At 42.7% G+C, this 23,248-nt stretch overlaps 1 protein-coding gene across 1 annotated transcript in view; it reads right to left on the minus strand.

The window, feature by feature from the left end:
- LOC118393138 (transmembrane protein 132C-like) overlaps positions 1-23,248 on the minus strand; it is a 220,518-nt gene that overhangs the window by 180,005 nt on the left and 17,265 nt on the right. Inside the window, exon 2 of the mRNA XM_052461454.1 lies at positions 2,527-3,415. Coding sequence (XP_052317414.1) covers positions 2,527-3,415 — 889 coding nt within the window. The remainder of the gene's footprint in view (positions 1-2,526; positions 3,416-23,248) is intronic.

Consider the following 23,248-nt stretch of genomic DNA (forward strand, 5'->3'; position numbering starts at 1 on the left):
TATCGCTCAGGAAAGAGACACATTCTGTCTCCTAGAGATGAACGTACTTTGGTGCGTCAAGTGCAAATCAATCCCAGAACAACAGCAAAGAACCTTGTAAAGATGCTGGAAGAAACAGGTACAAAATGATCTATATCCACAGTAAAACAAGTCCTATATCGACATAACCTGAAAGGCCGCTCAGCAAGGAAGAAGCCACTGCTCCAAAGACACCCTAAAAAATCCAGACTACGGTTTGCAACTGCACATGGGGACAAAGATCATACTTTTTGGAGAAATGTCCTCTGGTCTGTTGAAACAAAAATAGAACTGTTTGGCCATGATGACCATTGTTCGGGGGAAAAAGGGGGAGGCTTGCAAGCCGAAGAACACCATCCCAACCGTCAAGCACAGGGGTGGCAGCATCATGTTGTGGGGGTGCTTTGCTGCAGGAGGTACTGGTGCACTTCACAAAATAGATGGCATCATGAGGGAGGAAAATTATGTGGATATATTGAAACAACATCTCAAGATATCAGTCAGGAAGTTAATGCTTGGTCGCAAATGGGGTTTCCAAATGGTCAATGACCCCAAAATGGTGGCAAAATGGCCTAAGGATAACAAAGTCAAGGTATTGGAGTGGCCATCACAAAGCCCTGACCTCAAGCCCATAGAAAATTTGTGGGCAGAACTAAAAAAAAGTGTGTGAGCAAGGAGGCCTACAAACCTGACTCAGTTACACCAGCTCTGTCAGGAGGAATGGGCCAAAATTCACCCAAAATATTGTGGGATGCTTGTGGAAGGCTACCCGAAACGTTTGAACCAAGTTAAACAATTTAAAGGCAGTGCTACCAAATACTAATTGAGTGTATGTAAACTTCTGACCCACTGGGAATGTGACGAAAGAAATTAAAGCTGAAATAAATAATTATCTCTACTATTATTCTGACATTTCACAATCTTAAAATAAACTGGTGATCCTAACTGACCTAAGACAGGGAACTGTAACTTGGATTAAATGTCAGGAACTGTGGAAAAACTGAGTTTAAATGTATTTGGCTAAGGTGTATGTAAATGTCCGACTTCAACTGTATTTAGCCGTTCTGATTGGCCAGTGAGTGGTCAAGCCTCAATACAACTTCAACTTGTTATTTAATCAAAACCCAGCCTGTTCACGCCTCCACTTGCTACTATGCCCATATTCTGGTTGTGAAAATAGTACAAATAAGACACCATGCAGCCAGTGGTGGTGGAAGTTGAGGGACTGAGAACAGAAACCATAATAACGGTGTGTATGAAGAGATCTAAGTATTTTCTTGTCCTGGTGATTGGGCATGACACATGTACACACGAGGACACTCTTATCACCTAGTAACACGCAGAGGCCTGAAGCCAAAGGCCTCTCCATATCTGAATCTCTCAGCTGGCCAGTACAGACTGGTAATCACAAAATACACTACTGCCAAATATAAACACCACAGGCTAAGTCTGTGTGACCAGTTTTTTATTAATGGGATAAAAAAAAAAAAAGATTATTTACAAACTTGCCATTAGCTCATCTCACCAGAATAAATATCTGGTGATTAAATGTTATGTTCTAGTTTTCATTTAGATTATAATTTAGATTTCATGTGAAAGTCAGAGATCGCTGAGAGAGATATTCAACATCAAATCTAGACTCTGAGAACAATGGAATATATTGAACATTTATGACAACTTGTCCTCTATTTCCATGGTTCAGGATGAGAAAAGTATTGTGTAACTAACTTAAACTAGTTTCAGCATTTCCACTCACCTACTCAGAAAACAATCCAATCAGCCAGTTGGCTTGTTTTCATTGACACAGGTTGACAAATTGGCTTGACCCTAAGTCACGACATCTCTTATGGTTTATAAATGTTCCCAACCAGTGTGATTAAGATCAGGCTTGCAGTCATTACGCTAATGGCAATGCATTTTAATTAATGACATCCTCATTTGCATTGTGTGTTAATTATCTAAATCACTTAATCTCATCTGCACATTCTAATTACAACTTACAGCTTCAATGAATCTGACAATTTATCTGAGATAGAGATGCTCCACTCCCTGTTTTCACTGAGTTATATAAGCTTGGCTAAAATGAGTAAAGTAACTTTCATTTTGGAGACCGCAAAAACACTGAGGTAACTTTATAATTAAATCAGAACTAACAGCCAAACTACCAAACGTTACACTTGCCCTATACTCCTTGCTAATTGAATTACAACTAGGGTGTTTTAAATTACAACTGTTGTTTTATTTCTTTACCTACCTATTGTTCACCTAATACCTTTTTTGCACTATTGGTTAGAGCCTGTAAGTAAGTATTTCACTGTAAGGTCTACTACACCTGTTGTATTCAGCGCACGTGACAAATACAATTTAATTTGATTTGTATTACAAAGAGTTGTTCATTTCTCAAAGACTTCACTCTTTAATACAGCATTGCAGAGACACTTTGTATGAAGATATGCACAGGTCTAATTATTAACTTTTAATATCAGAGCATGTACAGTATTGTCTTACCTTAGAGTGAACATTTCCACAGGAGAGAAGGCTGAGGCAGTGATGAAGGCAGAGACAGTGTCCCTCTGCCTCATGGGCATGGCTGGCACCATGACCAGGAAGTTACTATCCAGCCTGTGTTCAGTCAGGAAAGGAGTGGCAGGGATCTGGTACAGACGCACACTGCCGATCCTCCTCATGGGGGTGGAGGTGGATGAGCCGAACAGACCCTCCTGATCCGAGCGGATGGAGTTGCCTTTCCGGGCCTCCTCCGAGTGGCACTCCCCTTCCTCTGTTGACTGTAACATGTAGTAGAGCTCCACGGTGGTTCCCTCGGCCAACTCTATGGTCCTTTGACGCCCAGGCACTACGCTGGGGGGGCTGAACCAGCCAGCCAGGGGCTCCAGCTCAGCTACACACAGCCCCAGTTCCCCCTTCAGCTGGCAGGTGCCACGCACCTCCTGGGTCTCATGGAAGGCAAACATGCGTACGCAGGGCAGCTTGTCGATGGCGCTGTAGTCGTCCCAGTCCCTGCCGGCCACATAGAACAGCACTTGGACCCTGGGTTTGGCCAGGTAGATCCTTTCCTGAATGATGAAGGTCTGAACCTTCCAGTTGAAGGTGAACATGGAGGACGCCACAAAGGCTCCAGGGTGCTGGATGAGCTCCGGGGGGACAGGCTGCTCCACAGAGAGGGGTCCATAGCTGGCGTTTACTGAGGGCATGCTGCGGGCCTGATAAATGAAGAAGGGCTCTGTCCGCGACAGCAGGCTGGAGTTCCTCATAAACTCCTGGTTGGCCTCCTTCAGGAAGAAGGCAGACTCTGCGTTGACCACCTGGTAGTTGACAGGCAAGTAGGTGGGGATGGACGAAAACCTCTGCAATCCCTCCAAGACTCGACAGTCTGCTACTACAAGACAGAAAAGAAGGGCTGAGTCAGGACAAGCTCAGACAGTGCTTGCTTGTTCAACATCCTGTAAATTTCCTCTAAAGCTTCCCTCGGGTAAAACGAGAATGGTCATTTAGACTGGAGTTTAACAGACAGACCTGATAGAACTACACACAGACAGCAGAGATGACACTGACTAATGTAAGCTACTGTCAGGCCTACTTTACAATACATTTAATTATGTTGTAGATGTCATTTCATGGTATACGGTTATTGTAATGTTTTGATATTCTTAAAATGAAGAAAACTAACTCCATGAGTCAGGACCATTGCACATTACATTACTATCCATATATTTTCTCATTTTGTAATAAAACAATAATAATAATACATATTGACATGAAATTCACAAAGACCGAAATGGTCACATTTCAGGGGAGCACATCTGGAATAACCACATCATAAGTTTTGGTCAATGATATTCTACTTAGAACTAGTACCTTTTTCATGCTTTGCTGCCCCCTCCCCTGCTCCCTTCATGTTGGCTGCACCTAACATTCAAAATATTCTGCTCTGAAAAGGGAGTGAGATCCAATTATATTGAACCTCTGGTAAATCAATCTTTCAGCTGAGCTCAGCTCATGCTCCAGATGGAAGGGAAATATGCAATATTCTAGTGTGAGAACAAAGAGTACTGCACAAAGCCAGAGAGGTGCCGACGGAGAGTAGAGGCACCAACACAGACGACACCAACAGTATGATGACAAGATTATCAACACAGATTGTGATAAAACAAGAACAAGTAAACATTTAAATATGTATAATGTTCATGAAAAGCTCAGGTATAATTATCACATTGCAACTCTCATGAAAGATGACTTTAAGTAGATGTATGTATGTTCCTACAATTCACTATGTGTTAAAGTTGAAATTCTGTACTTTTTCGGGTGACCCGATCAAATTCACATGGAAATGTGAGTTATAAATCTGTCATTCTCATTGAACCAAGTCTAATAAGCGGCAGATCTGTTCAATGTGCGCTATTTCTATGCTTCCTGTTCTTAAATTTGTTTTTTGCATCTTTTACCTTCAGTTTTGTACGGCAGCTTCAAACAGCTATTATTCGAAACTATTAGAATTTTAGCAACCAGGAAATGGCGGAGCTATTTCTGAATATATCACCTTTAAATAAGCAAGATGTACATGAACATACTGTATGAATGAATGTAATCATTGGAGTTTATGTATGTAATGTGGAGTTGTTTCTGGTGGGCCATTGTTAACAGGTCCCACTCCATGATGGCCTGTGTGATGAGGGAGAAAACACGACACTGGTAAAAAGGTTTTAATCACCCAAAGAGTGGGCTATGACCTTCCTTTTAAGAGCAATCTGCTGTGATTACTACACCCCTCCCCCCACCCGCACAGCACACTTCCATCTTCAACGTTTGCTGGGAGAGGATTTCATTCCTTAACCACAGCCTTGTAAATCAATGTCCCGACAATTTACAAATCAGCCAGGGATTTGTGATTCATGGCGCCCACTTGACCTCGGCCCTGTCTGGCCCATGGAGGCAGCCTGGAGGTCGCGAGGGATGCAGCCTACCTACCTCTACATCTGAAGGGCAATACAACACTGTTTAGCTAAGGGGCTCGCACTGTTTATTTTAGGGACTCTCTCTCTCTCTCTATAACAGCTCCACTTAAACATCACTTAGCTGTTATAACAGAAGACAGAGACCATTGAACAATACTATACCGCAGTGTAATTTGTTATTTTCTGAACATACTCGAGAAGTGTTGTTTGTACACAAGAAGCATTGTTGCAGATGGTACGACGACATTAACAAATGAAAAGCTTGATAGTCCAGCAAGAGCAATACAAGATAGAACAATCAGGAACAAAGTCTCCTCCTCTGTGGTCCCATGGTGGCAATGTTTCTATTCACATCTCAGGTTGCTGTCTCAATCCAGCAAGCCTTATAAGCCAAAGCACTTACTCCAAAGGCTTCAGCATTTCTCTCTCATGTCTCTACTATAATGATATTTATCGTCTGTGCTTTGCAGATGCCATAACACACTTGAGAAGGAATGAAATGTCCCTTTGTGCCTCACATACATAGGCTAATGCTTCACATAGAACACTGTTAAGTGCACGTATACACATCTACGAATGGGATCACTCGTCTTCTTAGTCAATAAGCCTGTTTTTAAAGTCAGTCAGATTTATTCCCTTGTTTAACAGCTGTCAACTGACCATTTTCTAACCGTTAGTCACGCTGTATTGACAGTGAATGACAAATACCATACACTGCGTGGGCAACATTTTGGTGTCTATGGAGTCAACAAAAGTCTGAGATATTTTCAAGAGAAGAATTACCTGTCAATGTTAAGCGTTATCACAGAGATGAGCTATGCAGTGTGTGCTGAAAGGAAAACCTTTATAGACTTAATGTATTATTGTGAAGTTGACTGAATTTGTTGTCCCCCACAATGAAATCGGGGAAGGGACTGTGGATCTGGCTCCCTCTGTTAGTACATTCATACATTAGTCACACGCGATATCTATGGCAGCACTTAGGTGAATGATGCATCTTGCCATAGTAATCGGCGATTGGCCAGGTGGTGGCACTATAACAAGAGATTGAAAATGCAAACTTGAAAAGGTCACGCTCCTCACCCCGTTTTGACCTAAATTCGTGAAATTCAGTACATAGTTTCCTCTCCTCACAAGGAACACATTTGCCTCAGGGACCCACAAGGTCCGCCATTATGTATTTGTTGTTATACTCTTCGAGCACCGAATGACCGATCGGCACAAAACCTGATATTTGGAAACTATGGACAAAGGTCTCTCAAAAATATTTTCCAGACAAGTACCTAAAACAGCATGGCCGCTATTGACAATAAACATTCAGGTGGGTGTGGTCTGGCACGTAAAATCATATAAATCTGTCAAGGATATTCATATTGTAACACCATTTGGTACACATGTTGCAAACACTGTCAAGACTCAACATATGCAAGAAAATTCATATCGACCACACGGTGGCAATATAACGGCACATGTTTACAGTACCAGTCAAAGGTTTGGACACACCAATTCATTCAATAATTGTTTAAAAAATGTACTATTTTCTACATTGTAGAATAATAGTGAAGACAAAACTATGAAATTACACATATGGAATCATGCAGTAACCACAAAAGTGTTAAACAAATCAAAATATATGATTTTATATTTGAGATTCTTCAAAGTAGCCACACTTTGCCTTAATGACAGCTTTGCACACTATTGACATTCTCTCGACCAGCTTCATGAGGTAGTCACCTGAAATGCATATAAATTAAACAGGTGTGCCTTGTTAAAAGTTCATTTGTGGAATTTCTTTCCTTCTTAATGCGTTTGAGCCAATCAGTTGTGTTGTGACAAGGTAGGGGTGGTATACAGTAGACAGCCCTATTTGGTAAAAGCAAGTCCATATTTTGGCAAGAACAGCTCAAATAAGCAAAGAGAAACGACAGTCAATCATTACTTTAAGGCATGAAGGTCCAATCAATACGGAACATTTCAAGAACTTTGAACGTTTTTTCAAGTGCCGTTGCAAAAACCATCAAGCACAATGATGAATGAGGACCGCCACAGGAAAGGAAGACCCAGAGTTACCTCTGCTGCAGAGGATAAAGTTCTTTAGAGTTACCAGCCTCAGAAATTGCTGCCCAAATAAATGCTTCACAGAATTCAAGTAACAGACACATCTCAACATCAAATGTTCAAAGGAGACTGCATGAATCAGGCCTTCATGGTCGAATTGCTGCAAAGAAACCACTACTAAATTAAACCAATAAGAAGAAGAGACTACTTTGGAGAAGAAACATGAGCAATGGACATTAGACTGGTGGAAATCTGTCCTTTGGTCTAATGAGTCCAAATTTGAGATTTTTGGATCCAACCTCTGTGTCTTTGTTAGATGCAGAGTAACGGATGATCTCTGCATGTGTGGTTCCCACATGAGGCATTGAAGATGGTGTGGAGGTGCTTTGCTGGTGACACTGTCAGTGATTTATTTAGAATTCAAGGCACACTTAACCAGCATGGCTACCACAGCATTCTGCAGTGATACTCCATCCCATCTGGTTTGCGCTTAGTGGGACTATCATTTGTTCTTCAACAGGACAATGACCCAACACACCTCCAGGCTGTGCAAGGGCTATTTGACCAAGAAGGAGAGTGATGGAGTGCTGCATCAGATGATCTGGCCTCCACAATAACCCGACCCCAACCCAATTGAGATGGTTTGGGATGAGTTGGACTGCAGAGTGAAGGAAAAGCAGACAACAAGTGCTCAACATACACTACCTTTAAAAAGTTTGGGGACATTTACAAATGTCCTTGTTTTTTTAAAGAAAATCTATTTTTCTGTCCATTAAAATTACATCAAATTGATCAGAAATACAGTGTAGACATTGTTAATGTTGTAAATGACTACTATAGCTTGAATCATCTGTTTTTTTAATGGAATATCTACATAGGCATACAGAGGCCCATTATCAGCAACCATCCCTCCTGTATTCCAATGGCACATTGTGTTAGCTAATCCAAGTTTGTCATTTTAAAAACGTTAAATTGATAATTAGAAAACCCTTTTGTAATTATGTTAGCACAGCTGAAAACTGTTGTGCTAATTAAAGAAGCAATAAAACTGGCCTTCTTTAGACTAGTTGAGTATCTGGAGCATCAGCATTTGTGGGTTTGAGTACAGGCTCAAAATGGCCAGAAACAAACACCTTTTCTCTGAAACTCGTCAGTCTATTTTTCAGAGAAATTAAGGCTATTCCATGCGAGAAATTGCCATGAAACTGAAGATCTCGTATAATGCTGTCTACTACTCCCTTCACAGAACAGCACAAACTGTCTTTAACCAGAATAGAAAGAGGAGTGGGAGGCCCCGTTGCACAACTGAGCAAGAGGACAAGTACATCAGAGTGTCTAGTTTGAGAAACAGACACCTCACAAGTCTTCAACTGGCAGCTTCTTTAAATAGTACCCGCAAAACACCAGTCTCAACATCACCAGTGAAGAGGCGACTCCGGGATGCTGGCCTTCTAGGCAGATTTGCAAAGAAAAAGCCATATCTCACACTGGCCAATGAAAAGAAAAGATTAAGATGGGCAAAATAACACAGACACTAGACAGAGGAAGATTGGAAAAAAGTGTTGGACAGACGAATCTATGTTTGAGGAGAGACGCAGAAAAAATTAAAAGATGCTGGAGGAGTGCTTGACGTCATCTGTCAAGCATGGTGGAGGCAATGTGATGTTCTGGGGGTGCTTTGGTGGTGGTAAAGTGGGAGATCTGTACAGGGTTAAAGGGATCATGGAGAGTCCAGCACAGTCACCGGATCTCAACCCTATTGAGCTGTTGTGGGAGCAGCTTGATCGTATGGTATGTAAGAGGTGCCCATCAAGCCAATCCAACTTGTGGGAAGTGCTTCAGGAAGCATGGGGTGAAATATTTTCAGATTACCTCAACAAATTGACAACTAGAATGCCAAAGGTCTGCAAGGCTGTAATTGCTGCAAATTGAGGATTATTTGATGAAAGCAAAGTTTGAATTATTATTTAAATTAAAAATCATTATTTATAACCTTGTCAACATCTTGACTATTTTTCCTATTAATTTTGCAACTCAGTTCATGTATGTTTTCATGGAAAACAATGACATTTCTAAGTGACCCCAAACTTCTGAAAGGTAATGTATGTGTGAACTCCTTCAAGACTGTTGGAAACGCAATCCAGGTACGAAAATGAATACGAAATAAATACGAAATAAAGAAGAAGTTAATTAACCTTATTAATCAACATAATTTTAATTTGTTTGTGACCGAATTTAGCAGTAAGATTTCTAAACTGAGAGGACGGAAGTTTAAAGGAACAAAAAAGGGATGTTATAAATTCAGACTCCCTGGAACGTAAAGTCAGATTATTGAATTCCATTCAAAGCACCAGCAACAAATGGAAGCCCTGTGTGACCACATGAAATCTACCAATAAAAAATAGTTATGAATTTGACATGTGTATTCAAAAGCAGATAGCTACATTCCTCGATGCAATCTTTGTGAGGCAGCTTTGTAGAAAGACAAAGCCATTCTATGCTCATTGTAAAATAACATGCTGGAGATACATCAATTAATCTATGTAATAAAGGAGGTTGGAATTGTATGTTTACAACAAATACACAAAGCACCGAATGAATGTGTTTTTACATCAGAAAATAATTCTTAAAACTTTTACACATTTTTTTCTTAATTTGTATCTTAATAAAAGCAGCTTGAAGCCACCAACCTTTGAGTAGTTCATTATGTGACTATGTGGTAGAGTAACTGCAGCATATTGTAGTCTACAATATGCTTACACCCATAGACAACTGTGAGATCCCATTTCCCAGGCGTTGGGTATTTGTATGCAAATCTCTGATGGAATCAGTCTCTGGAATTGGCTCAACCTCAAAAAAACAGAAAACATCAAGAGTGAAAAAGGAAATAAAGAGGGATGGGAAAACTTTGAACCCAAATCCATAGTAACCAAGAGTCAGCATGCCAGTGCTTGGAATGGAAATAAATCATGTACATTGAGTGTACAAAACATTAGGAACACCTGCTCTTTCCATGAAATAGACTGACCGGGTGAATACATTTGAAAGCAGTGGTGGAAAAAGTATCCAATTGTCATACTTGAGTAAAAGTAAAGATGCCTTAATAGAACATGACTCAAGTAAAAGTCACCCAGTAAAATAGTACTTGAGTAAATGTCTAAATGTATTTGGGTTTAAATATAGATAAGCCTAGTGCAACTAGTAACCGTTGCAAGATCGAATCCCCGAGGGACACATTCCAACACTCAAACATAATTTACAAATGAAGCATGTGTGTTTAATAGTCCTGTATTAGTGGACCGATATAACCGTCGATAGCACAGGCATTGTTTTGGATTAATGAGTTACTTACTGTATGATACTAACAACTTTGTTGTCTTTCTGATACAATGTATCAAGTTCTCTAAATATAAATTGAGTTAGGAATGATGCCTGTATCTTTGTAGTGACCCCCTTTACTCCACACAGAGAGATGGGTACAAAGCTCTCACTCGCCCTTCACTTGGCAAATCTGACCATAATTCTGTCCTCCTGATTCCTGCTTACAAGCAAAAACTAAAGCAGGAAGCACCAGTGACTCAGTCAAAAAAAAGTGGTCAGATGAAATGGATGCTAAGCTACAAAACTGTTTTCCAGGACAGACTGGAATAAGTTCCGGGACTCTTCCGATGGCATTGAGGAGTACACCACATCAGTCACGCTTCATCAATAAGTGCATCAATGACGTCATCCCCACAGTGACTGTAGTTACATACCCCAACCAGAAGCCATGGATTACAGGCAACATTTGCACTGAGCTAAAGGTTAGAGCTGCCGCTTTCAAGGAGCGGGACAATAACCCGGAAGCTTATAAGAAATCCCGCTATGCCCTCCGGAAAACCATCAAACAGGCAAAGCGTCAATACAGGACTAAGATTGAACAGTACGACACCGGCTCCGACGCTCGTCGGAGGTGGCAGGGCTTGGAAACTATTACAGACTACAAAGGGAAGCACAGCCGATAGCTGCCCAGTGACACGAGCCTAACAGACGAGCTAAATTACTTCCATGCTCGCTTCGAGGCAAGTAACACTGAAACACGCATGAAAATATCAGCAGTTCCAGAGGACTGTGTGATCATGTTCACCTCAGCCTATGTGAGTAAGACCTTTAAACAGGTCAACTATCACAAGGCCGCAGAGCCAGACGGATTACCAAGACGTGGACTCCGAGCATGCGCTGACCAACTGGCAAGTGTCTTCACTGACATTTTCAACCTCTCCCTGTCTGAGTCTGTAATACCAACATGTTTCAAGCAGACCACCATAGTCCCTGTGCCCAAGAACACTAAGGTAGCCTGCCTAAATGACTACCGACCTGTAGCACTGACGTCTGTAGCCATGAAGTGCTTTGAAAGGCTGGTCATGGCTCACATCAACACCATGATCCCAGAAACACTAGACCCACTCCAATTTGCATACCGCCCCAACAGATCCACAGATGATGCAATCTCTATTGCACTCCACACTGCCCTCCTGTACTCCCTGCTCACTCATGACTCCACGGCCAGGCACGACTCCAACACCAACATTAAGCAATTCATTCCAGTCATTTTTCAGCAGAGAACTGGAAGGATAGGCGGCCAAAGGAGGAATTGGCTTTGGGGGTGACCAGTGAAATATATCTACTGGAGCGTGTGCTACGGGTGGGTGCTGCTATGGTGACCAGTGAGCGGAGATAAGGCAGGGCTTTACCTAGCAAGACTTATAGATGACCTGGAGCCAGTGGGTTTGGCGACGAATAGGAAGCGAAGGCTAGCCAACGAGTAGATGACAAAACTTATGGCACTGTGATGGACTGCATCCAATTTGCTGAGTAGAGTGCTGGAGGCGATTTTGTAAATAACATCACCGAAGTCAAGGAACGGCAGGATAGTCAGTTTTACGAGGGTATGTTTGGCAGCATGAGTGAAGGAGGCTTTGTTGCGAAATAGTAAGCAGATTATAGATTTCATTTTGGATTGGAGATGCTTAATGTGAGTCGAAGGAGAGTTTACAGTCTAACCAGACACCTAGGTATTTGTAGTTGTCCACATATTCTAAGTCAGAATTGTCCAGAGTAGTGATGCTGGACAGGCGTGCAGGTGCAGGCAGCGATCAGTTGAAGAGCATGCATTTAGTTTTACTTGCATTTAAGAGCAGTTGGAGGCCACGGAAGGAGAGTTGTATGACATTGAAGCTCGTCTGGAGGTTAGTTAACACAGTGTCCAAAGAAGGGCCAGAAATATACAGAATGGTGTCGTCTGCGTAGAGATGATTCAGAGAATCACCAGCAGCAAGAGCGACATCATTGATGTACACAGAGAAAAGAGTCAGTCCGAGAATTGAACCCCCATAGAGACTGCCAGAGGTCCGGACAACAGGGCCTCCGATTTGACACATTGAACTCTGTCTGAAAAGTAGTCAGTGAACCAGGCGAGGCAATCATTTGAGAAACCACTCTCTGGTTATTATCTATGCATAAGTCAATTTAATAACTCTACCTACATGTATATATTACCTCAATTACCTTGACTAACCGCACATTGTACTGGTAACCCCTGTTTATAGCCTTGCTATTGTTATTTTACTGCTGCTCTTTAATTCATTCTTATTTTTCTCTAGGTATTTTTCTTACTGTTGTATTCAGCAAATATGACAAATACAATTTGATTTGATTGTCGAAAGGATCGAAAGGATTACACAGGGATATTGGCCACAGTTGTGTCAAGTTGGCTGGATGTTCTTTGGGTAGTGGATCATTCTTGAAACACACGGGAAACAGTTAAGTGTGAAAAAACCCAGCAGTGTTGCAGTTCTTGACACACTCAAAACGGTGCACCTGGCACCATACCCAGTTTAAAGACATTTAAACCTTTTGTCTTGCTCATTCATAATCTGAATGGTACATATACACAAACCATGTATCAATTGTCTCAAGGCTTAAAAATCCGTCTTTAACCGGTCTCCTCCCCTTCACCTACACTGATTGAAGGGGATTTAACAAGTGGCATCAATAAAGGACCATTGGTTTCACTCAGTGGTGTAAAGTACTTAAGTAGCTTTTTGTGGTCTTTTTTGTCCTTTTCTTCACTACATTCCTAAAGAACATTTTTTATTCCATACCTTTTCCCTGACACCCAAAATTATGCCTTACATCTTCAATGCTTAGCAGGACAGGAAATGGTCCAATTCACGTACATATCAAGAGAACATCTCTGATCATCCCTACTGCTTCTGATCTGGTAGATTCATTAAAGGCCCAGTGCACTTTTTTTTTTGGAAGAAAAAAAAAACATGTATATACAGTATCAGTCAAAAGCTTGGACACACCAGGTTTTTCTTTATTTGTACTATTTTCTACATTGTAGAATAATAGTGAAGTCTTCAAAACTATGAATGAACACATGGAATCATATATTATATATTTGATTCTTCAAAGTAGCCACCCTTTGCCTTGATGCACATTCTTGGCATTCTCTCAACCAGCTTCATGAGGTATTCACCTGGAATGCATTTAAATTAACAAGTGTGCCTTGTTAAAATGTTATTTGTTACTTCCCACATCCATGTGTGGGCTAGATCATGTGGGACTGGTGTAGGTTAACCCATGTGGTGCTGGTGTGGGATTGCTGTGGACTAGCCCGTGCTGCGCTGGTGTGGGTTTGGAGTGGGCTAACCTGTGTCCACCTTGCCCACTGAATACCCACATGGGGCTAATGGGGTCATTTTTCCTGGGATAAGGCTATAATGGTTGACTTTGACAGTTCCTCCTCCTCCTCTCTTCTTTTCCTCTTCCTGGGTGTGTACCTCTCTCTTACACCTTTGACTCCCACAGTCCACAGCCCTGACTTTAATCTGAATGGGACATTTCTTAAATATGAAGAATGACTTAAAGCTCTCTCATCCCTATGTATTACCAACAGCGTATGTATCATAATATGTCATTAATAAGGGCTATTAAATATGTGCCCTAGTGTCAACAATAATAAATATATTTTTTATGTCAAGCATCATTTGAGAATGATCTATGTTGTTGAGCCACCAAGAAATGTAAGAAAGTGGCAAAGGCACTAGGGGACGAATCTATACACGATACAATATGATATTATTTTCGCTTGTTTACTTTCCTAGGGCCGTATAAAATCTATGCTATGGAAAGTTTGGACGGAATTACAGAAGACAGACAGTAAAAAGAAATTCAACGATATTCAAAAATGTATTGAACTTAGTAGTAAATCCACTAAATATAATGAACTTTATTATTTCATTTGCCCTAGTTAATCATAAGACATTAACAAAATGCTTCAATGATTTGTAGTTTCCTGCAACTTCCTGAAACAGCATAGGAATGCCCCTGTCTGTGTGTGTCTGAGGTGCACACGTATGACTACACTTTATGTAGCCATTAGCGATGATGCTAATGATAACCATAGAGATGGAAAGGCTTTCCCAAAAACCTTCTCAATTAAATGTTAACTATAAAGTAGCCTATGCCTACGTGCCAGAATGATATCACGATTATTTGCATCAATCCATTGGCTATTTGTTTACCAAACTCTGCAGTCACATGCACACTACAGAAAATGATCCAAACAATGGGCTCTGGCTGGTGCACACTTGAATTAAAGTGCAACCCACCCGAAAATCTACATTTTATAGATTTTTCAAGACCTCAAAGGTGGTCTCCTGAGGTGGTTTAAGCATTGTTGTGGACTTAGAACATCCAATTTGGTTGTTTTTCTATTTAAAAAACAAACAATTTTGAGGCCGAAAACCTGATAAAAAAAAAAATGTAAACAGAATCCTGGAAAAACAAAACAGAGAAAACAGAATTTGGAGATTTTTGTTTGATGGAATCGGGCAGAACAAAATTATTTTGTACTTTTCCCACAGAAAGAGGATAATTTAGACAGAGTCAATAAGAGCACTTTTGGAGCACTACGACGATCACTTTAAACTGACATTTTCCCTAGGCGCTATTACCCCTCCCTCTCTATCCCTGAGATGATCAAAATTACATCTATAATAACTACTCATGTGCAAATTGCTGTGTGTAGAACAGTTTCCTCTTCGACTATAGTGGTGAACCTGCTGTAGCTGTTTGCTGCCTGACCTTAAATAGATGGCCACATTCTACACGGTAAGAGCTAATAAAGAGTAATGGGCCTGTGGCTTCCCTAAGAGAATAGCTATTTTTGAGTTTATGAGAGAAAGCATCATCTTGGAGATGAAAGAGTATTGACCAGGGAAAAGTAAACAGCAGCAGCAGTAGCTGTACTCCTTGGATGTGTTTGGTAAAGCTGTGGGGCAGAGAAGAGAAGAACCCCGGCCACCACATTCTCGTCCCAATGTGCCTCGCTGTGAGAGACAGCGGGGACACCATTAGTTTCTAAAAAGGAACGTTCAGGTGCTGGGATGAGGCCTGATGTGTCTGGAACACTGTTATCACAGAGGTTATCAATCAGTGAGTGACCTGGGCTGGGCTGTAGACATCACTGGTCTCCTGGATGCAGAGAAGAAGGGCTCCATTGTGCCAGAGCAGGCAGCGCACATGGTTGTAGGGGAGGATACAAGGCCAGGCCAGAGAGCTTTTGGCCTGGACAGGGAGGATGAGACAAGCACAGATTTGTGTGCCAATCAGTATTCCCAGGGCCACTCCGGACTTTTCTAAAACATAAACTGACCGCCTAATGAATCTCTTGCCCTCACACTGCCCTTTATTGCAAAGTGATATCGTAAATCAGGGCAAACACAGGGCTTCTCGGAGGGCAGAGTGAGTCGGCCTCTTTGTGTGCACTGAGGGACATTTAATAATGAGAGCAGACCAGGGGAATAAGTGGACACAAACCCACCAAAGATCTATACGCTGCTGCTCAGACAACACACTGCTCAGACAACACACTGCTCAGACAACACACTGCCCGGTGCAGGGCACAACGGGTGTAAAAAAGTATGGAACCAAATAAAAATGTTCCAGTAAACATTACGAGGATGAAAAAATGCAAAACATTTTAATTGTAAAAAAATATATAGTTCACTTCTCCGCCGGTCTCACTACAGGAAACACAGACTGAAATCTTCATTCTCGCCACATCTGACTATGCACAGGTCAATAAAATGCTGATTACACTTTCATATCACCCAAAAGGATTGCTCTCAGACCACAACTTGAAGCTCAGCGATATTCATTGCAGAAGATTTACAAAATATGAAGACAAAAAAGATCAGATACATTGCTGTAATATAAGGAATTGTAGTGACTATCGTCATCGGACTGTTACATTATGCCGGACATACACTAACCCATTTTTCCATGAATTCACCACATTTTTGCTTTCCCAGACTAATTTTCATGATTAGGGTGAAATCATATAAACTTGGATAAACTAGGATCAGTTAGGTCAGGACTCGAGCGGGTAAAGGACGCACTGATGTTCCGTTCTACAGACCCGTGACAGATTTCCCGATAATTATCTGCCTTGTCAGAAATGTTGGTTGTGCATCTTGTAGTATGAGCAGTGCTACGACACAATTGGGCAAGGACTACTGCCAATAGTCAAAGAGCACTCAGCATGTGAGACGAAAACAATGATGGCGAAGAGCAGAGTAAGAACAATACGCACCGTGTGGACTGAGGTAATGGAAGACAGATTGGTGGAGCTGTGGAGAGAATGTAGCTGCCTTTTCAATATTACCTCTGTCTCCTAACATGACAGAAACCAAAAAGATAACAGCTGGGGGGGATAGTCAAGGATAGTCCTTACCAGAGTCGAGTCTATTGCTCTGGTCCTTAACAGCTACAAGTGGCCATGACAAACCACTTCACTCTCTCTTCATTGGGACAGTATAACACCTACAGTACCAGTTGACCTCTTGTCCTCGTATCACAAATCAGGACATCTACAGAATATTGAAAAAATATTACCACTGACTTCACACAATGTCATTGATGACAAGTAATCAAAACTACTCTTAATGATAATTGTGCATAGAGAGGAGTAAGAGGATCTGTGGAACAACCACTTGCCTAAGAGACCTGAGGACAATAGCTACTTCTCCAGTCAGAGGCTAAGCATCTAGCTTGGCATGTAACCCTCTCCTCTTTGTACTACAGCAGACACATACCCAGAGTCTAAAAATGGCATATCAAATAGGTGGCTGTGTGACGGCAGGCAAGAAAGTAATCTGCACACTGCCACACACACACCTTTTCAAACCCTCTCGTTAGTCATTTCCCCTCAAAATTCTAAAACCTGTCAAATAGATATAAAAAAATGTGAAATATTCAACAGCATATTTCTACAGTACAGGTCTCTACATGTGACTATAACAACACAACACCTCAGTGTAGCAGTAGCAACCATTTGTTGTGCATGGTGGTGGAAGGAAGTGTGCGGATTTAAAACCAATGACTGACTGAGCTACAGGCTTCTTTAATGGCTGTGAGAAATGGAGGGCAGCTCACGTTAGAGGATGGAGGACGTGTCAGTTGGATTCAGCCTCAGGATGTTCTTTAATACACCACCACAGTTCAGACACCTCACTGAGATCAGATCATCCTAGGCTGCCAGGGAAGAGAAGCTAGTATCTCACACCAAAGTACAACTACAGTCAAACATCCGTCTAGAACTACAAAGCTGACCAGATATTCCTTTAATAATTTGTTTCATATGACTTGAGTTACTCTTACTAACCGGGTACTGTGGCTGTACTGTAGCTGATGAAGGAAGGCAGGTGAAGGAACACAAGCTTTTAAAATAGTGAGCTGGTGCATTGAAAGCCAGTGCAGCATGGTAGCTCAGTATTATTTTACATTCACACAGGACCTTCTACCCTCCTAAATATATTGGTAAATATTGACCCTTTCCCAGGGTCACCCATATTACCGGACAATACATTCTACAACATGACAACACTGCATTTCTATGAAGGGAACCAGACCAGAAAATCACTTTTTCTACTAGACCTTACTCCTGGCTTAATCCGTCTTTTCATAGTTTCTGCTAATTTGGCATTTACTGAAAACAGAACCTTACTATCTTAGTTATCTATCTATGGAAATATTGCAATCCTTTGAAGAAAAATATCCACAGATACAGTAGGTCTTGAATGTGAAAGCCATTACCAAACATACAAATAGCCTTAAATTATTTATTTTCATAACCCATTATTGAAAATGCGGTAGAATAATCTATCTAAAGAGGAAGTGTGCATTCACCTCACTGTGGCTCTTTCCTTTTTAAAATAACCTTTGCTGCGGCTCCAGATGGACTGGCTCTAAATCTGTGGTTAAACCCAAAAGCTGTCAGTGGGAAGCAAGTAGCTCTATTTTTTTCCAGGAGAAGAAAGCCATTAAGGACACAACAAGGGGAGAGGGAGTATTCTATTTCGGACTAGATCACAAGGAAAAGCAATGTGCTGTCTTGCTTCAGACAATGTCTCTTAAGTAAAAATAAATATTTGTGCGAAGGGCAATGCTGAGCACATTTTATTTTCAAAGCCCTCTTGCCTGACTGCCAAGCTGGACAGTCAAGCAATCTAGGTCTTGAGGAATGCTACCGGGACAATGCCGTTATCTCTCCCATTCCACAACCATGGAGCTTTTCATGGTAAAGCTAAAGTTAAAAACAAGAAGTAAAAAAGCAGTGAATATTATCATCAATGATGTGAGATGCTCCAATACTATTGCTCATAATGAGGACCTAAAGCCTCTTTGAGTCATAAAAACTTGAGATAGAGCTTAAAACAGGACATTGGCAATCACTGCAATACCAGTATGCTCCCTTGTAGTTTTAAAGGGAGTTGCAGTTGCTACATACATTTTTGGACTTATAAATGAATGTACCCATTGACTCTTGAAGAATTTAACTTATAATGCCTCGAACTTAGTTCAACTGTTGTACACCATCATAACCCAAAATATAAACTTGTTTTACTCCAATGGTGGTCAACAAAGTAAATGTAAACAGCTAGCTGGCTAACGTTAGCAAGGCTAGGGGTTAGGGTTAAGGTTAAGGTTAGGAGTTGGGTAAATGATTAAGGTTAGGGTTAACTAACATGATAAGTAGTTGCAAAGAATCTAGAAACTTTTAAGAAGTTGAAAAGTTATCCGTGATGAGATTCAAACTCGCAACATTTTAATTGCTAGACGATCGGTTTATTCGCCATTCGGTTTAGGGGCCATTCTTAATTTCTTCATCCGCCTGAGGTTGTGGAGGTGCTGTTGCGCCTTTTTCACCACGGTGTGGGTGTGGCGAGACCATTTTAGGTCCTCAGTGATGTCCACGCCAAGGAACTTTAAGCTTTTGACCCTATCCACTGTGGTCCCGTCTATGAGGATGGGGACATGCTCCCTCTTAGTCTGCTGTAGTCCACGATAAACTCATTCATTTGGTTGACGTTTAGGGAGAGGACTGAGTAGATTTTATATCATATTTTGTCTGAAAATGTTCAGCTCTTTGCTTGTCAACTATGGGTCTGTATTTATTGTATATGTTTAAGCAAGCTATTAGTGTAGTTGGAAACTATACATTTTTACTGATTTGACGAAAATGTTTCATAGATTGTATATCCACTATTAATGAAGAAAAACAGCTTTCCGGCTCAGCTCATAGATCTGTGAGGGAGGGAGGGAGGCACAGGCAGGCAGGCAGGCAGACAATTTGTGTGTGTGCACATTTGTTGGTGGAGGTTATGCACATTAATTACAGTCACACACAGAAAACATAAATGGAATGGGAGCAAAAGCACTGACTCAATATATTGAATCCTACTGTATGATAGTACATTCAGAATAGGCAAATTGCTACCTCATAAAACAGTCATTTATAAGGGCTAAACATACCCATTCTTTTATTTAATTTAATGAAATTAATTTTCTCATATCTCCCCAGAGTTCAAACTGTAATATGTTTTTCTCAACCTCACCCCTCTTTTAATTGAAAACTACTGAACGGTGTCCCAATGGGACTGCTGGCTAGAAGAAATACCCATCTTCCATCCCTACCTCTCATCCAGATGCAATTCGGGATCAAGCATGGATAGTCTACATTTGGCATCATAGGCACACAAACCATGCGGTCTCCTCCTTCAGCTACTGTGACTGAATAACCTTGCCTGGCTACCCAGACTCCTTGCTCTGGCCAAATGCCAAGAGTGTGCAAAGCTGTCATCAAGGCAAAAGGTGGCTACTTTGAAGAATCACCCATCTAAAACATATTTAGATTTGTTTAACACTTTTATGGTTACTACATGATTCCATGTGTTATTTCAAAGTGTTGATGTCTTCACTATTATTCAAAAACATAGAAAATAGTAAAAATAAAGAAAAACCTTTGAATGAGTAGGTGTGTCCTAACTTTTGACTGGTACTGTAAGTATTCAGACCCTTTACTCAGTACTTTGTTGAAGCACCTTTAGCAGCGATTACAGCTTAGAGTTGTCACACCTTAGTCATAGTGTTTTGTGTTTTCGTTATATATTTGGTCAGGCCAGGGTGTGACATGGGTTTAAATGTTGTGTTTCATATGGGTTTTTTTGTAGGTATTGGGATTGCGGCTGAGTAGGGGTGTAGAATAGGTTGGCTGCCTGAGGCGGTTCTCAATCAGCGTCAGGTGATTCTCGTTGTCTCTGATTGGGAACCGTATTTAGGTAGCCGGGGTTTCACTGTGTATTTCGTGGGTGATTGTTCCTGTCTCTGTGTAGTTTCACCAGATAGGCTGTAATTAGGTTTCACGTTCCGTTTGTTGTTTTTGTATTTGTATAAGTATTTTTTCATGTATCGCAATCTCTTCATTAAAGACATGAGTAACCACAACGCTGCATTTCGGTCCGACTCTCTTTCAACAAACGAAGAACGCCGTTACAGAATCACCACACACGGACCGAGCAGCGTGTTAACAGGCAGCGACAGCATGAGCAGCGAAGGGAGGACGTTATGGACAGCAGAGGTATGGAGTATACTACGTGGGAAGAAATAGACAGGTGGGCGGTCGCCCCAGAGAGAGTGCCGGCGCCCGCCTGGGATTCGCTGGAGCAGTGCGAAGAGGGCTATTGGAGAATGGAGTCGAAGAGAAAGACACGGCAGCGACAGCATGAGCAGCGATCAAAGTACTTCTGGACTTGGGAGGAGATATTAGACGGAAAAGGACCCTGGGCTCAGCCTGGAGAATATCGCCGTCCCAAGGAAGAACTGGAGGCGGCAAAAGCGGAGAGGCTCTGGTATGAGGAGGCAGCACGGCGACGCAGATGGAAGCCCTGAAAAGCAGCCCAAAAAAATTATTGGGGGGGGCTTACAGGGAGTATGGCTACGCCAGGTAGGAGACCTGCGCAAACTCCCTGTGCTTACCGGGGGGCTAGAGAGACCGGGGAGGCACCGTGTTATGCTATGGAGCACACAGTGTTTCCAGTGCGGGTGCATAGCCCGGTGCGGTTCATACCAGCCCTTCGTATTGGCCGGGCTAGAGTGGGCATCGAGCCAAGTAAGGTTGGGCAGGCTCGGTGCTCAAGAGCTCCAGTGCGCCTGCACGGTCCGGTCTATCCAGAGCCACCTCCACACACCAGTCCTCCGGTAGCAGCTCCCCGCACCAGGCTTCCTGTGCGTGTCCTCACTCCAGTATCACCAGTGCCAGCACCACGCATCAGGCCTACAGTGCGCCTCGCCTCTCCTGTGCTGTCGGAGTCTCCCGCCTGTTCAGCGCTATCAGAGCCTTCCTTCCCTCCTGCGCTGTCGGAGTCTCCCGCCTGTTCAGCGCTATCAGAGCCTTCCTCCTCTACAGCGCTGCCGGAGCCTCCTGCCTGTTCGAAGCAGCCAGAGCTGTCAGTCTGCATGAAGCAGCCAGAGCTGTCAGTCTGCAAAGAGCTGCCAGTCTGCAAGGAGCTGTCAGTCTGCAAGGAGCTGTCAGTCTGCAAGGAGCTGCCAGTCTGCAGGGTGCTGTCAGCCTGCATGGAGCAGTCAGAGCTGTCAGTCTGCATAAAGCAGCCAGAGCTGTCAGTCTGTATGAAGCAGTCAGAGCTGTCAGCCTGCATGGAGCAGTCAGAGCTGTCAGTCTGTATGAAGCAGCCGAGCTGTCAGTCTGCATGAAGCAGCCAGAGCTGTCAGTCTGTATGAAGCAGCTAGAGGTGTCAGTCTGCAAGAAGCAGCCAGAGCTGCCAGTCTGCAAGAACCTGTCAGTCTGCAAGGAGCTGTCAGCCTGCATGGAGCAGCCAGAGCTGTCAGTCTGCAAGGAGCTGTCAGTCTGCAAGGAGCTGTCAGTCTGCAAGGAGCTGTCAGTCTGAAAAGGAGCTGTCAGTCTGCATAGAGCAGCTAGATCCGCCAGTCAGCCATGATCTTCTAGATCTGCCAGTCAACCAGATTCTTCCAGATCTGCCAGTCAACCAGTCTCTTCCAGATCTGCCAGTCAACCAGTCTCTTCCAGATCTGCCAGTCAACCAGTCTCTTCCAGATCTGCCAGTCAACCAGTCTCTTCCAGATCTGCTAGTCAACCAGAATCTTCCAGATCCGCCAGCCAGCCAGGATCTACCGGAGCCTACTACCTGCCTGAGCTTCATCTCAGTACTGGGCTTCCTCTCAGTACTGGGCTTTCTCTCCGTACTGGGCTTTCTTTCAGTACTGGGCTGCCCCTCAGTTCCGGGCTGCCCCTCAGTCCCGAGCTGCCCCTCAGTCCCGAGCTGTCCCTCAGTCCCGAGCTGTCCCTCAGTCCCGAGCTGCCCCTCAGTCACGAGCTGCTCCTCAGTTCAGTGGGGTTCTGGGTGAGGACTATTAGGCCATGGTCGGCGGCGATGGTGGATTATCCCAGGACGCAAAGGGGAGGAAATATGACTTTAATGGAGTGGGGTCCACGTCCCGAGCCGGAACCGCCACCATGGCCAGACGCCCACCCGGACCCTCCCTATGGTTTTGAGGTGCGTCCGGGAGTCCGCACCTTAGGGGGGTTCTGTCACGCCTTGGTCATAGTGTTTTGTGTTTTCGTTATATATTTGGTCAGGCCAGGGTGTGACATGGGTTTAAATGTTTTGTTTCGTATTGGGTTTTTTGTAGGTATTGGGATTGCGGCTGAGTAGGGGTGTAGAATAGGTTGGCTGCCTGAGGCGGTTCTCAATCAGAGTCAGGTGATTCTCGTTGTCTCTGATTGGGAACCGTATTTAGGTAGCCGGGGTTTCACTGTGTATTTCGTGGGT

This window comes from Oncorhynchus keta, chromosome 14 (genome assembly GCF_023373465.1).
Source record: "Oncorhynchus keta strain PuntledgeMale-10-30-2019 chromosome 14, Oket_V2, whole genome shotgun sequence".
NCBI lineage: Eukaryota > Metazoa > Chordata > Actinopteri > Salmoniformes > Salmonidae > Oncorhynchus > Oncorhynchus keta.